General features: G+C 43.8%; 1 protein-coding gene across 5 annotated transcripts in view; it reads right to left on the bottom strand.

Annotated features, from left to right (window-relative positions):
* Positions 1-881: 881 nt before the first annotated feature.
* LOC112260532 (collagen alpha-1(XVIII) chain) overlaps positions 882-15,723 on the bottom strand; it is a 45,946-nt gene continuing 31,104 nt past the window's right edge. For 2 of the 5 annotated variants that reach the window (XM_024435714.2, XM_024435710.2), the window contains 32 exons: positions 14,964-15,113; positions 14,662-14,745; positions 13,777-13,830; positions 13,618-13,653; positions 13,310-13,438; positions 13,143-13,202; positions 12,996-13,031; positions 12,861-12,902; positions 12,709-12,771; positions 12,546-12,581; positions 12,255-12,338; positions 11,924-11,989; positions 11,323-11,358; positions 10,128-10,190; positions 9,890-9,979; positions 9,758-9,793; positions 9,550-9,603; positions 9,391-9,447; positions 9,211-9,270; positions 8,759-8,800; positions 7,804-7,831; positions 7,550-7,624; positions 7,363-7,388; positions 7,121-7,219; positions 6,825-6,969; positions 6,608-6,672; positions 6,286-6,414; positions 6,045-6,149; positions 5,873-5,941; positions 5,578-5,775; positions 4,930-5,045; positions 882-2,199 (listed from right to left, as the gene is read on the bottom strand). In XM_024435714.2, the coding sequence (XP_024291482.1) occupies positions 1,983-2,199; positions 4,930-5,045; positions 5,578-5,775; positions 5,873-5,941; positions 6,045-6,149; positions 6,286-6,414; positions 6,608-6,672; positions 6,825-6,969; positions 7,121-7,219; positions 7,363-7,388; positions 7,550-7,624; positions 7,804-7,831; positions 8,759-8,800; positions 9,211-9,270; positions 9,391-9,447; positions 9,550-9,603; positions 9,758-9,793; positions 9,890-9,979; positions 10,128-10,190; positions 11,323-11,358; positions 11,924-11,989; positions 12,255-12,338; positions 12,546-12,581; positions 12,709-12,771; positions 12,861-12,902; positions 12,996-13,031; positions 13,143-13,202; positions 13,310-13,438; positions 13,618-13,653; positions 13,777-13,830; positions 14,662-14,745; positions 14,964-15,113 (2,550 nt within the window). In that variant the 3' untranslated portion in view covers positions 882-1,982. The remainder of the gene's footprint in view (positions 2,200-4,929; positions 5,046-5,577; positions 5,776-5,872; positions 5,942-6,044; positions 6,150-6,285; positions 6,415-6,607; positions 6,673-6,824; positions 6,970-7,120; positions 7,220-7,362; positions 7,389-7,549; positions 7,625-7,803; positions 7,832-8,758; positions 8,801-9,210; positions 9,271-9,390; positions 9,448-9,549; positions 9,604-9,757; positions 9,794-9,889; positions 9,980-10,127; positions 10,191-11,322; positions 11,359-11,923; positions 11,990-12,254; positions 12,339-12,545; positions 12,582-12,708; positions 12,772-12,860; positions 12,903-12,995; positions 13,032-13,142; positions 13,203-13,309; positions 13,439-13,617; positions 13,654-13,776; positions 13,831-14,661; positions 14,746-14,963; positions 15,114-15,723) is intronic. The other 3 variants (XM_024435711.2, XM_024435712.2, XM_024435713.2) reach the window with 3 other exon arrangements.

The raw sequence follows: 15,723 nt of genomic DNA on the forward strand, positions 1-15,723 counted from the left end.
CATGCCTCCCAATGGTGGCTCCCTGTAGGGAGACAGTGGCGGAGCTGATCCAAGTCTGCTGGATCTGTCATGTCCAGTTCATACTATAAGGGCACAGGACGAGACCCAGATGCAGACATGGGAGGCAGATGATTCGAGTCTATGATATTTATTATAATCCAAGGGGCAGGCAAGAGAATGGTCGTGGACAGGCAAAATATCATAAACACGGTCAGAGTCCAGGAGGTACAGAGTGGCAGGTAGGCTCGAGGTCATGGCAGGCAGTATGGTCAAGCAGGCTGCTTCAGAGTCAAGGAAGGCAAGGGTCAAAACTGGGAGAACTAGCAAAAGAGAGATAAGGAAAAACACGCTGGTTGACTTGACAGACAAGATGAACTGGCAACAGACAAACGGAACACCTGAATAAATACCCAGGGACGAATGGGGAAAACAAGTGTCACCTGGAGGTCACAAAGACCGGTGAAACAGATCAGTGCGTGGCAGTTTTAGATTCAGGGAAACAATGACACATTCAGAGAACACTGTTCACAAGAAGAACGTCTATATAATAAAATGACTGTGGTCAATGAATAATTCAAAACAGAAACATAGAAGTCTTCCATTTGCACTGAGGTGGTACTGTATCATTGCACATGTAAGAAACACCTAGACTGTCATCCAGTAAGACCGATTAAATGTCACCACCCAGATTTATGAAGCTGTATCAGCGCTCATCAAATTATGCTGAGGTGTTTTATTTTTTGAGGTTCACGTCCCAGTCCCACTTTCAACAACACTATCGGTAAAATGAGATGGTGTGCTACCATCTAGTGCACATTTGGTGTGAATGCATTTATTGACCCAAATTAAATTAAGCTCCACATTAAATTAATAGCCAAGACTGAAAAAAAAAAAACATTTATTCACTGAGCACCAGTCAATGAGTACATAGTTTCTCTGAATCACTGTAACAGCCATTCAAATATCTAGTTCTCAATCATAGATTTGTTGAAAGTACATCTACAGTAAGTCAATTAGTGGAATACCGTACAAAAACAACTATTTCATGGTGATAGCGCAGGCAGATTGAACAACAGTATATATATATATATATATATATATACACACATTGTTCAATTTCATTTTCAAAGTGAACCTATGTGCTGCCACATTTTAAGATTATGTGCTGTTACAGTATAAATAAAATACGAAACATAGAATTCAACTTAAATACTAAGACAAAGTCACTCGCAACAGAAAAACCCTTAAATTTTTACAGACAAAAAGCCTTCATGGATATGGAAACCCCAAACTATTCAAATAAACTCAGTGCATCTAAATGACTTCAAGGCTTGTGGGAGCAACACATGGTTCCCTTGTCTAAATAGATCCTGGCATTTCATTATTATTTTTTATCACGGAAAACAGAAAAGACCAGTCGTCCTAATTTCATCATATTGTTTGTTTTGGGGTCTGATCCAGTAAACCACAAAAGGTTAGAATGGTTGCTGTCTCTATGCAAACTACTCTACTAGGCACTTAAGAATAAGACTCGAATGAGCAAACCAACAAAAATAAACCGTGTTAAAGGCTACTCCTGCAGAAACAATGTGGGTTAGTCGGTTGGTTGCTGATCACCAGTTCTTTGGCATTCCTTCAGTCAAATTGAAACACAATGAATTGGAGTGATGCAGTGCTTTTGACAGGAAGTAATTTACATTATATTTACACCTTTCTTAAAGAAACCGTAAACATACATTAGTGACCAGTGCAATGTAGTGATGCTGTGTTGATGGGAGTTTAATATTGAGAGGTGAATGAACAGAGGGAGTTTCATCTGTGGTCAGTATGAAGCTGCTCTGTCTTTTTGTGGTAGAGAGGTGAGTGCTGCGGTGTGTGATAGCGCCTCATGTTGTCCAGCACATAGCTGCTCTATGTTAATAGGAGACGTATGTGTGTGTGTGTTTGTGAGAGAGTGTATACTAGATGTATGTGTGTTGAGGTTAATTAGACCTCCTGTGGTCAATGTAGCTGTTCTCGATACACAGCACTATGAAATGGTTGGAGCAGCTGCGGGTGTGTTGGCCCAGAAGTCTGCCTGTCTGGAGGAGCGAAGCCTGGCCCGTCACCGCCATGTCACCCGCCCGCCACGCCTCACAGTAGTTAGTGGTCATACGGATGCCCACCGTACTGGAGCCATGCCACACCAGCTTCTGAGGCCTGCATTCACAGAAAACACACAGAGTTACACACAGACCTATGCCATTTTACATTTACAGACACTCCTATCCAGAGTGACTTGCATCAATGTTCACCTAAATATCCCAATCTGTGATTGTTACTCTAACTTCCGCGACGCATATAAGGCCCTGCCCCGCCCCCTTTCGGAAAAGCTGACCACGACTCCATTTTGTTGATCCCTGCCTACAGACAGAAACTAAAACAAGAAGCTCCCACACTGAGGTCTGTCCAACGCTGGTCCGACCAAGCTGACTCCACACTCCAAGACTGCTTCCATCACGTGGACTGGGAGATTGCGTCAGATAACAACATTGACGAATACGCTGATACGGTGTGCGAGTTCATTAGAACGTGCGTTGAAGATGTCGTTCCCATAGCAACGATTAAAACATTCCCTAACCAGAAACCGTGGATTGATGGCAGCATTCGTGTGAAACTGAAGGCACGAACCACTGCTTTTAATCAGGGCAAGGTGTCTGGTAACATGACTGAATACAAACAGTGCAGCTATTCCCTCCGCAAGGCTATCAAACAAGCTAAGCGCCAGTACAGAGACAAAGTAGAATCTCAATTCAACGGCTCAGACACAAGAGGTATGTGGCAGGGTCTACAGTCAATCACGGACTACAGGAAGAAACCCAGCCCAGTCACGGACCAGGATGTCTTGCTCCCAGGCAGACTAAATAACTTTTTGCCCGCTTTGAGGACAATACAGTGCCACTGACACGGCCTGCAACGGAAACATGCGGTCTCTCCTTCACTGCAGCCGAAGTGAGTAAGACATTTAAACGTGTTAACCCTCGCAAGGCTGCAGGCCCAGACGGCATCCCCAGCCGCGCCCTCAGAGCATGCGCAGACCAGCTGGCCGGTGTGTTTACGGACATATTCAATCAATCCCTATACCAGTCTGCTGTTCCCACATGCTTCAAGAGGGCCACCATTGTTCCTGTTCCCAAGAAAGCTAAGGTAACTGAGCTAAACGACTACCGCCCCGTGGCACTCACATCCGTCATCATGAAGTGCTTTGAGAGACTAGTCAAGGACCATATCACCTCCACCCTACCTGACACCCTTGACCCACTCCAATTTGCTTACCGCCCAAATAGGTCCACAGACGATGCAATCTCAACCACACTGCACACTGCCCTAACCCATCTGGACAAGAGGAATACCTATGTGAGAATGCTGTTCATCGACTACAGCTCGGCATTCAACACCATAGTACCCCCCAAGCTCGTCATCAAGCTCGAGACCCTGGGTCTCGACCCCGCCCTGTGCAACTGGGTACTGGACTTCCTGACGGGCCGCCCCCAGGTGGTGAGGGTAGGCAACAACATCTCCTCCCCGCTGATCCTCAACACTGGGGCCCCACAAGGGGTGCGTTCTGAGCCCTCTCCTGTACTCCCTGTTCACCCACGACTGCGTGGCCATGCACGCCTCCAACTCAATCATCAAGTTTGCGGACGACACAACAGTGGTAGGCTTGATTACCAACAACGACGAGACGGCCTACAGGGAGGAGGTGAGGGCCCTCGGAGTGTGGTGTCAGGAAAATAACCTCACACTCAACGTCAACAAAACTAAGGAGATGATTGTGGACTTCAGGAAACAGCAGAGGGAACACCCCCATCCACATCGATGGAACAGTAGTGGAGAGGGTAGCAAGTTTTAAGTTCCTCGGCATACACATCACAGACAAACTGAATTGGTCCACTCACAGAGACAGCATCGTGAGGAAGGCGCAGCAGCGCCTCTTCAACCTCAGGAGGCTGAAGAAATTCGGCTTGTCACCAAAAGCACTCACAAACTTCTACAGATGCACTGTCGAGAGCATCCTGGCGGGCTGTATCACCGCCTGGTATGGCAACTGCACCGCCCTCAACCGTAAGGCTCTCCAGAGGGTAGTGAGGTCTGCACAACGCATCACCGGGGGCAAACTACCTGCCCTCCAGGACACCTACACCACCCGATGCTACAGGAAGGCCATAAAGATCATCAAGGACATCAACCACCCGAGCCACTGCCTGTTCACCCCGCTGCCATCCAGAAGGCGAGGTCAGTACAGGTGCATCAAAGCTGGGACCGAGAGACTGAAAAACAGCTTCTATCTCAAGACCATCAGACTGTTAAACAGCCACCACTAACATTGAGTGGCTACTGCCAACACACTGTCAATGACACTGACTCTACTCCAGCCACTTTAATCATGGGAATTGATGGGAAATGATGTAAATATATCACTAGCCACTTTAAACAATGCTACCTTATATAATGTTACTTACCCTACATTGTTCATCTCATATGCATACGTTGATACTGTACTCTATATCATCGACTGCATCCTTATGTAATACATGTATCACTAGCCACTTTAACTATGCCACTTGGTTTACATACTTATCTCATATGTATATACTGTACTCGATATCACCTACTGTATCTTGCCTATGCTGCTCTGTACCATCACTCATTCATATATCCTTATGTACATATTCTTTATCCCCTTACACTGTGTATGACAGTAGTTTTTTTTGGAATTGTTAGTTAGATTACTTGCTCGTTATTACTGCATTGTCGGAACTAGAAGCACAAGCATTTCGCTACACTCGCATTAACATCTGCTAACCATGTGTATGTGACAAATAAAATTTGATTTGATTTGATTTCTCTGTATGTGTTTTAAGGGGTCAGCCAATGCTGGTCACTCACCAAGTAGGGTCCGTCATGACGTTCCGTCCTTCAAAGGAGTAGATGGGGATGGATGGGTCAAACACTCCTCCGTTCCCAGAGAAGATGTTCATCCAGCTGCTATAGATCACCTCTCCCTGTGGAAAAGATGTGGTTAAAGCCACATTTACAGTCACAGACTTCCTGTAGTTCAGAAAGGAAACACCATGTAGAAATATATTTAACTATTTATTAAAGAATGAATCATGCAAATCTTGGTAATATAGGCTCTGCTCCTTCAGGGTAGCTCACTGTCCAAGCAAAGTATCAATATATAAAATAACCTACAAGCAGGGATGGCTATACCAATTCCCTAGCAGGAAAACAGAATCTAACATGTGGAGGCTGGGGTGGTGGGAGCAAAAGAAGCATATGCATACTAGCAGCAAGCGGCAGCAGGATGTGTGAGCAGAACCGGTCAGATGAAATAGACCGCCAAATAAGGTAAGCGTGATTGTTACTAGCATCTAATTGGTGCAATCTCAGCTGATGCATCAGCTAGACGGTTTTCGGCTTCCCTTTCTGAACTGGCTTTGCTTTATTTTCAACAACCGCATCATAACCAAAAAAACTCAGGACCTATCAGTCCATTGTTTATGTTTTAGTTGTCATAAGAGACAACAACTGTACCTTGAGGTTGATGACGGGCATGTTGTAGCGGTCTCCCTTCTTGACGATGGTGGCCAGGTCCTGGAGGTGTGAGGACAAGAAGGCTCTGTAGGTGGCAGTGAGACCCATGGCTCGGGCCTGCTGGTAGCACTGGAAGTCTGCTCCCCGGATGCCACGCATGTCCCCAGAGAACGGAGTATTCAGGGCCACCAGGTGCAGCTGAGGGGGGCAAAAGTCAATGGAAGTAACCATTTCCAACACAGCTCAAGCTAGTCCACGGTGACTGTGCAACTGAGAGGTATAAATTCCACCTTACCGCTGGTACTGAGTGTACTGTATGAGGTAGGACATTATAGTTGGGCACGTAGCTAGTTCCAACTAGTTCCTAAAAAAACAAGCACAGATTGACATTGAATAATGAAATCATAAATGAAACATTCATAACAAACTGAAGAGAGCAGCTATAATGCACAGTGTAACCACAGTACCTGGCTGTGTGGCCTGTGGGGTCTGGTGCGATCTCCTGGTCTGCTCAGGGCCTGGGACACTGCAGAGGATGGGCTCTCTGCTGGGACGAGGATGAGCTCACCAAGCTGGGGAGACAGGACACACCTCACTAAATAAGCACAGGCAACATCACATTTTATATATTTTTTTTCCACATTTAGCCATATCAAAGGCTCTAATTAACTGGAGACATCACTGTGGGACTGTAAAGGCATGCAGTACCTGAACCTTGCGCCAGCCATCTCTAGTTCTAACGTAGAGTTCTCCCTTGTCTGAGACATATGCCATCGAGCCCTCTGCAGCACGGTGGCTCTCCCTCATCAAACTGTTGGTGTTCCTGTATGTGGACACCTGGTGCGAGAAGAGAGGAAGTTCACACTGAATCCTCTGGACATAGACAACGCTGCTCAAGCCAATCCATGGTGACAATGTGAGAACTAGTGCACACGCAAACCCACACACACACAAGTCGGTAAACACATACACACATTTCTTTATGTTGACTTGGTGAGTATATAAGGAAGTACCCTACTGGTTGCCTTACCGGGTTTTCATAGCCAGTAATCCCAGGAGGACCGGGAGGCCCAGGTGGGCCGGGAATACTCACAGCTGAAAAATAGAACAGACATATAAAAGGTATTGCAGTGTACTGTAGGTCAACTAAACATACATTTGTGCTTTTCAAATGCATACATATGGAACTTGACAGCAACGCTAAGTTTAAGATGTTGTATTTTAGCGAGCACACCATGCACAGTTACCTGAACCATAGACAGGGGGTGGTCCAGGGGGTCCGGCAGGGCCAGGGGGCCCCCGAGAGCCTGGTCGTCCAATGCCAAGAACCCCTGGTTCACCAGGAGCTCCAGGATGACCAACGGTGCCAATGACGGACTCACCTTTTGGCCCCTATATAAGCATATACAAAATGTACATTTGACAGTGTCTCTGACCATTACTCAAATGTCTAAGTAATAGGTGTATCATGTATTTACATTGACTATAGTTTGTAAAATGTATACTGTACTTTGTTGAGTATTTTGAGCCTGGAATTACTCACCACAAGGCCTGATCTCCCGGGAAGACCTGGAGGGCCAGGCAACCCAGGTTCACCCTGGTCTCCTTTCATTCCTTCATAGCCCATGTCTCCTTTTTCTCCCTGAGGAACAAACAGTTTGGTTGAATCAGACTGTTAATAAATTATCACATGCATAAGTTTTACATAACATACATTTCCACTACTTATACAGTGAGTTTTGAACTGGTAAATGTTCTTTAAAGAAGTTAAGGTAAAATACTCACTACAAAGCCTTCTGGTAGAATATCATCTGATGAGGGAGAACACACATCTTATATGTCATCTTGTATGTCGGTTGCAAACACGTCTGAGGATGCTCATGGAAACAGTTTCGGTTCTAATCAAGTGCGATTATTGCCAACAAACAAGTTAAATGGAGGAGAAACTGCACCCCTGGCTGCACATGCATACCTGGTTCTCCAGGCATTCCAGGAAGTCCAACCTCTCCCTTTTCCCCTTTAGCACCTCCGTTTCTTCTCCTGCCACCTTCACAGAAATACAGTACAGGTGTATGAGACCACTGAGCTCATCTGTATGTATATGTTGAAAATATTTGTCCATAGACTAGTGATCATACGGTTATGATGATCACCCTGTATGCTCAGATTCATTTTCACAAGAGTATAATGTATGTCTTGCGCACAAAGGAATATCTGATGACTTACCTTGTGACGACCCTTTGCTGCCATTAACCTACAAGTCAAAATGATATGGTTATTGTGCTGTTATTGTGGAAGGATTTCACAAACTACATGGTTAAAATATGAAATTATACCCACAACCAGTTCCACCACCAAATAATCAACAATAAAACAGCTTTACATCCTATATACAACAGGTATAGTTGTTTTGTTTCAGTCAAGATGGCCATTCAAAAATGTCTGAAAATCAAAAGACATGTTATAGGAGAGATATTTGTAATTACATCCAAACATCCATGCCAGCCTAATTGGCATCCAAACATCCATGCCAGCCTAATTGGCATCCAAACATCCATGCCAGCCTAATTGGCATCCAAACATCCATGCCAGCCTTGCACACAAAAGTTAAACATAGAATGAGGACAAGGATGGCAAGAGGTAGTAAGGAACTCGGTTTAATGTTCTTATTTTGGTTGGTCACCTTGAATCACAGGAGTTAGCCTTAACATTTTAGCACTGTAAAGCTAAAAAACAACAACAGATAAAACCACATGCAACAGCAACATGCCGGGGGTAGAGACCTTCCACCCCGCCAAACCAGGGCTCAGAGTTAAAAGAACAAGAACACTCAAGGGGCATTTTTACACCGTCAGCATAAAGCAGGCAGAAAATTGATTTTTTTCTTCTTCATAGATTCTAAAATTGATGCGTTGAAGTCAATATGGCTAGTTAGTGTGGTTGAGATATATAAATATATGTAAAGTGACTGATGTCACATGACCTTCTGACCTGCGGAGAAGCAGGAGCCAGCTTTATGCTATCGTGAGGACCACCACAAACCCAGGAAACACGAAGGGAGACAGCACGGCTGCAGACAGGAGGGGAGGGAAGGGAGGGGCTGCCTGTTAGGGGTAAGAGCCCACGGACTTACATGCGCCGCCACACCCAAAGAGCCTTAAAGGCGCTCAAACAAACTTACTGGTGTTTTGCAGAACGGTCTGGGACGGACCGGAAAAACTGTCTTTAAGATTCAGAGGAAAATTATGACATCAGCATTGATATTGACATCATTGACGACATCTGGATATCCAATGAAAGCGAGTTCTTCATGTGTTGACATTAGATCATTACTTGGAGACAAACTACCATTTTGTTGTTGTTTTGTTTGTCTCTGGTGTGTCTTGCTGCTTCTATATGAACATTGCTACTAAATCAAAGGACCAATCTCTTCCATAGCGCATACTAATTATAGTAGAGAAACAGCAATGACATCAATGTGTACTTATACAGCAATGACATCAATGTGTACTTATACAGCAATGACATCAATGTGTACTTATGACATCAATGTGTACTTATACAGCAATGACATCAATGTGTACTTATACAGCAATGCATCAATGTGTACTTATACAGGCATACTGTACTTACTCCGTTGAGCCCTGTTACTGGTCCTGGGGGTCCGGGAGGGCCAGGAGGGCCAGGAAGTCCCTACAAACACAATCACACAGATCAATCAATCACAGTCAATGACACCTCACTTTTCTGTCACTTAGTTAGTTGATTGTACTGTAATCGCATAAAATCATGTTTCAAGATGGCGATTCTTACTGGTTGACCAATGGCATCTCCCTGGTCTCCCTTCTTCCCTGCCATTCCAGGTCGCCCCTGCGGAGGTAAGAAGGCCAACACTTAAACAGGGAAAGTTACAGTGACTCATCTTTTACTCAACCAAATTAAAACAGCAGAGGGTTGACAAAAAGCACTGACCGGTCGACCAGGGAACCCGTATTCTCCCTTTTGTCCAGTTGGTCCAATTGGTCCCTGAAAAATAACATGTTTTTCTATCATTTCACGTTCACCCACTACTAGACAGTAGACGTTTACAGTTGTTACAGATACCAATATGTATAACAAATACAAGTGTACATTTCTATAGAGCATTATTTTATGCTTCTACAAGGCATCATTGACTTACCATGACACCATAAGCTCCAGGGAAGCCACGCTCACCCTGTGAAAAGCACACCGACATGGTCAGAGCACCTATTCATCAGAAAACCACTACCATACAGTGACCTTTAACCCTAGAGGTAGAGAGAGGAGTCACCTTGATTCCTTTTGGTCCCCGAGGCCCCCTGACACTTGTCAACGCAGTTCCATCGGCAGCGATAGTGACACCAGCTTCCCCTTTCGCACCCTATGAGGAGGAAAGACATAGCAGACACATAGACATGATCATCAGGTCTTGGTTAGGTTGTTAAAGTCCTATCTGATGTAAGATCCATGAAGTAGTACTTATCTGGCATGGAGGGACAGTAAACATTAACAGAGCTTCTGATCCTTACCTTCATTCCTGGTGGACCTTGAAAACCAGGAAGCCCACTGTCACCCTTTGGTCCTCTTGGGCCCTGGGCAAAGACCACAATAATAATTATGGACAGAGAAGATAAGCATATTAGAGCATATTTACTTATAGTGGGTGAGTCAAAATATATGTTATATTCAGAACTACAGACTCTTATCATTATGATAAGGAACCTACCCAATTCCTTCCCATGGCAGCAAAGACAAAATTAAATCAGCATGGTATTTACAGTAGTACATAAATATACAATCCACCCTGAATGTTATATATGGGGTTGGGTCGTTCCACTAATTCGGTGCCCTTTGAGAAGTGTACCTTAGTCAAATTCTTTTTTTGATTTCACCTAATTTGAACATTCTGTCATAAAGACCACATGTCTAACTTCATAAAAAACATGTTTTCCCATCTTAAGAGGTCAATAAAAAATAAAGTAACGGGGTTGACCGTTGACGATTTCTTCTTAAATCAGCCATAAATCGCGTTGTGACAGGGAGAATGGAAGCTTGTTTTGTGCAGCAGGGATTGGCAATTGAATGCAAGCTTCACCCAAGAAATAAAATTGTTAAATCATTTCTGGCCTGTCTATCTGTGGGTAACAGGGTTGACATGTTATGTTCAACAAACTCAGTTTTCCACCACAAAACACCAGAAAATTGCCAAAAATAGTAGAACCAGCTCACCTGCTTTTACTCTATGATTTGAATATTAATGTTCAATGTTTCTTTTGAAAAAAACAAACAGTTTCACCATATTACGAGTTCAGTTCAAGTAACAGCTTTGACCTTGAGGGACAGACGTACTGTAAATGAATCACTTGTCACATCAAATAAATAATAATCATCAGAAATGACTTTGTCAAAGCAACAAAATAACTAGGGTTTTACAATGCGGGTGAAACTTGGAGACATTTTGGGATTAAGTGGGTTATAATCTTCCTAGAAGTGACACAGGGTTGATGGAGGGACATGTCAAAATGCTGAATATTGGCACTTCAGCAAGACTTTATTCATATGAAAAAAACTGATTTATTGAATTCTCCATGTGGTCTATATTAAACAGCACAGACTTTTAAAATTCAATATTAGTGCACAATTTCTACTTAAAATATCAAAGAAAGGGCACTCTTTTCGTGGAACAACCCAGTAATCACATATGAAGTATGGAGTGGCTCTTACAGGGAATCCTGCTCTGCCAGGCTCGCCTTCAGGGCCCTGTGACATGCAACAAAACACACACAGGCAGGTAGCAGGACTGGGTCAGCATAGCTGTCAATCACATGCAATAATAAAGTAGCATGCAGCGTCTTTGCAGAATATGCTAGCATGATAGCATCCATCTCACAAAATACAGCAGAAACATTTCCAAGGCTGTAATGTAAGAACAAGATTTTAAAACTGATAACATCATAGTTAAGTGTATGTGTGTGCATTATGTAAGTAGGCGAAGCGTATGCATTGTATAAGTAGCCTGTATTATGGATCAAGTTTGCATTATGGTTGTTTGGGTGGTTAGGTTGACCCTTAGCTGAGTATCTCTAGTAAATAGGCATGGCAATTGAAAACAGGCCATTCTGGCTTCACACATGACAGATGTGAATGAATAATTAGCATCATTGCCCATGCATGAAATAGCAATAAATGCAAACTGCCCTGAGGCATATTGATATGTGCCATGCTCCAGCATCCAGACTATTTAATGTAAAGCATAATGGATATTGCCATTTAAATATAATGGGCGAGTTTCAGAAATACATCAAATTAACATTGTGCTACTCACCATTGGGCCAGGGGGCCCACGTATCTCAGTGATGTTAAACATGCTCTCTGTATTGTTCAGGAGGGACTGAGGATAAACATATGACATATTGATTACAGTAGCAAATCTAATGTAGCTATACTAGCTGTAAGCTTTACATACTGTACAAACTATGAATATATGAAAACCATGTGGATGGTGACAGACAACTCAAGTTACTTCCTGTTATGAATGCTCATAAAGTTTAATAACCCTTAATAAACCACAACAGCTCTATTCCTGTTCAATGTATGTGTGTGATTTGTGAAACAGCACTCAGACAGGGGATGAGAGGTGTGTGGGGTGGACGTACATCCTGCAGATTGATAATTGGTCCCGGAGGGCCGGGAGGACCAGGAGGACCAGGTACATTGTGTCCATCAGGACCACACTCCCCCTGTAAGACACCGCACACAGGAGAGTTAGGACAAAGAACCCCCATGAACTCAACAAGCCATTTGAATGACACAACCAAAGATGGTCTATAATGCTGTAACAGGCTTTGATACAACCACAAGTATTATATGATGAACATATGATGAACAGAAGAACAGCCCACATCAGGGTTAGTTTGGAGTCGTTCTGCTGTCTAACACTAACATACCTTTGGTCCTGGATCACCTTTGTCTCCTTTCAATCCCTGCAGAGACAAGAACACACAACACAGGTAAAAATATTAGCCAGGTAGTAGTTGAGGTTTAGCTAGCTACAAACTTTAAATTCATGGTTACTGCAGATGATGCTATACTTTCTGGTTCAATACTGACCCTGGCGCCTGGTAACCCAGCTAGCCCTTGGAGTCCCTCAGGTCCAGAAGCACCAGGCTCACCCTGAAAAGAGACAGAACAAAGGTGAAGACACATCCACCGATGTCCAATAATAATATTGTAGAAGGTGGTGTAAGAGAGATGCAACCAACCTTCACTGACAACCCAGAAGCCCCATCCTTCCCATCTTCACCCTGTAGAAAACAGACAGGATATACAACTGATCAGATTTCCATGTGAACCTAGTTTTTCCACAGCCTAGTTATTTTCCTTGTTTGTAATCCTACCTTTGGTCCTGCAGGGCCAGGGAGACCAGGAGGTCCCTACAGAAGAGAGTAGATAACAACAGTTATTCCCATGGATCTCAAGGTGAAATACAATGTAAAAGGACTTCAAAACTACAGGAGACACACACATATACCAATCTCAATCACCTGAGGGCCTTTGAGTTCTGTGCCAAGGACCATGTCATTCTTCCCAGACCCCTCCACATCCTGCAAGCACCAACACACAACATTATTGCATTCAGAATCAATAGAGACAAAACAAGACAACAGTATGATGGGAAACTGACTCAACAGTAAAATCAACAAAGCAGCACCTCAACAAAAAATCTTCCTCCTGGGGGTCCGGGGGGGCCAGGCAGCCCCCTCGGTCCAGGGTCGCCTGTCTTCCCCTCTGGTCCCCTCGGTCCTGTAGCTCCTGTCAGCCCTGGGTCACCTGATACACCCTGCGAGGAAGAACAGACCCATTTAACTGACTATGAAGAACAAAGTATAGTTTGACTTAAAATGACAACACCTAAAGTAGATGCTTCTGCATGTCAACAGCATGATTAGGAACAAAGCTCTCATTGGTTGATTTATGCATTTTTTAATTGATAACTGAGTTGTCAGATGGTTAAAATACCATTGGTCCGTTTGGTCCAGCTAGTCCTTGTTCACCCTATGTGAGGAAAATAGATAGGTTTGAGTAAGCATTTGCAATGGACATGGTAGTATGGGATCTAGCCAGCTAATTTCCCTTGTAAAATACAAACAATAGCCTCCTGAGTTACTGTCATCTTACCTTCAGACCTGTAGGCCCTGTCAGTCCAGCATCCCCATCCAGACCAGTAGGACCCTGAAATCAACAGCAGAGAGATGTGATGTCACAACCGTCGCTCTCTGAATCTCCTGCACATAAAGGTCACACAAGTAACTAGTCAACCATGACCAAGACTGTCTTGCTTTTCTTAGTGTCATAGTAGCTACCATATGTACCATTGCAAAGATAACTTCCAAGTCATTTAAAAGGTTTCTCGTAATTATTCATGATGAGATTATTTTTTCAATTACTTTAATCCAACAGAATTAGTTACTTTTCATCATAAAATATGATATTCTACTTTCTCAATAGGTTGAAGAAAATGTTTAATAAATCTTAGCCAGCCAGTGCCACCATTTTTCCTTTGCCATTCCTGAAGGAACAACATGGCTCATCGACTGTAAAAAATAAAAGTGCAAGCTCCATCAATACAGTTAGTGAAAGCAGGCAGGCAACAAACGTATATAAAAAGGAAGGTTCTCTCCAATGTAGCTGGACCATGTTTGATGTATGAAACACATACTGTAGCTCAAGCTCAATGTCCATCAAGGCAGTTAAAGTCAAACCTGGGTTGTTTCTCATTTAATGAGAGGATGGGGGATGAGCATAGAGCCCTGATGGTTTCATAGATGGGTAAACAACTATAAGCAAAAGCCAATAAGCACACACACACACACACACACACACACACACACACACACACACACACACACACACACACACACACACACACACACACACACACACACACACACACACACACACACACACAGTAAGTTAAATGGGCCAGGCTGTTAGAAAACATGGTTGGAGAGTACAGTCTTCCTTTTCAAGCCTACTGGTTCAGTAACGGAACCAGGGCAATACCTCGCCAGAACCAAGCCCAGAGCCGAACAACCCTGAGCCAAACTCAGAGCCCGAGCCAGAACCACTAAACCAATCCTCAATCACCTGAAAATATAAAGGCCAGGGACAGCCAGGTCAATAACAACACAGAGTAGAGAAGAAACCACTGTCAGCTACAATGCATGCATACACATATAGACTATAAAATAACATTTACAATACAAAACAAAAGTGGGAACATCAACAGTTGGTAACCGGTGGAAACGGGGAACCATCCATAATGGATCTTAATAAGGATAACGTGGGACAGAGAGAGATCTCACCGGTGGTCCAGGTTTCCCAACAAGGCCGTCTCTGCCAGGTGGCCCTGGAGAACCTGGTTGTCCAGGGAATAAGCCCTCGGAGGCTTCGAAGAAACGGGTGGGACCAGGCGGGCCAGGTTGACCTGGAGGGCCGGGAGGACCAGGGGAACCCTAGGAGAGAGAGGACACCTCACTGTAAAATCATCACATCACTATAGTGGAGTGGTCTCAACTCTATGTGAACAGATGAAACACCCCTACCTGCTGGATATGGGATGCCATAGCACACATTTAACACAGAGAGGTGAATATGCTTAGCCTCTTACTACCAGCCTGATATCGCAAGTTTATATAAATATGTGATTCCATGTAGTGAAACATATTTATGAGAGCTTGCGAGATCAGGCTGGTAATACGAGGCTCAAATACTCATCCTAGAGACGTTTTATTAGACAGAAAAAACATAACAGATTGTGGAAGGACCACCAGAGGGCAGGCTGAGCTCACTGATAGTATCCCAACAAGGCATGTGAGACAAGGTAACCAGAAGCAATTAAGCACAGCTGACAGTACTAATGACATATTCTCTTTCCCCTATAAGAGAGAGGAGGGAACCAGCAGGAAAGGGGAAGAAGATAAACTATCTAGAATGGCTACCAAGAGAGGGGAGCTATCCAAGAAGAGCCATTAAGACGGTGACAAATCTGTGATTGTTGTTATAATTGAAAGATAATCGTCTCTTGTGTTCCTGTGTCATCTAAAGAAGAATGTGTATGGTGTT

This window comes from Oncorhynchus tshawytscha, linkage group LG10 (assembly GCF_018296145.1).
Source record: "Oncorhynchus tshawytscha isolate Ot180627B linkage group LG10, Otsh_v2.0, whole genome shotgun sequence".
Classification (NCBI taxonomy): Eukaryota; Metazoa; Chordata; class Actinopteri; order Salmoniformes; family Salmonidae; genus Oncorhynchus; species Oncorhynchus tshawytscha.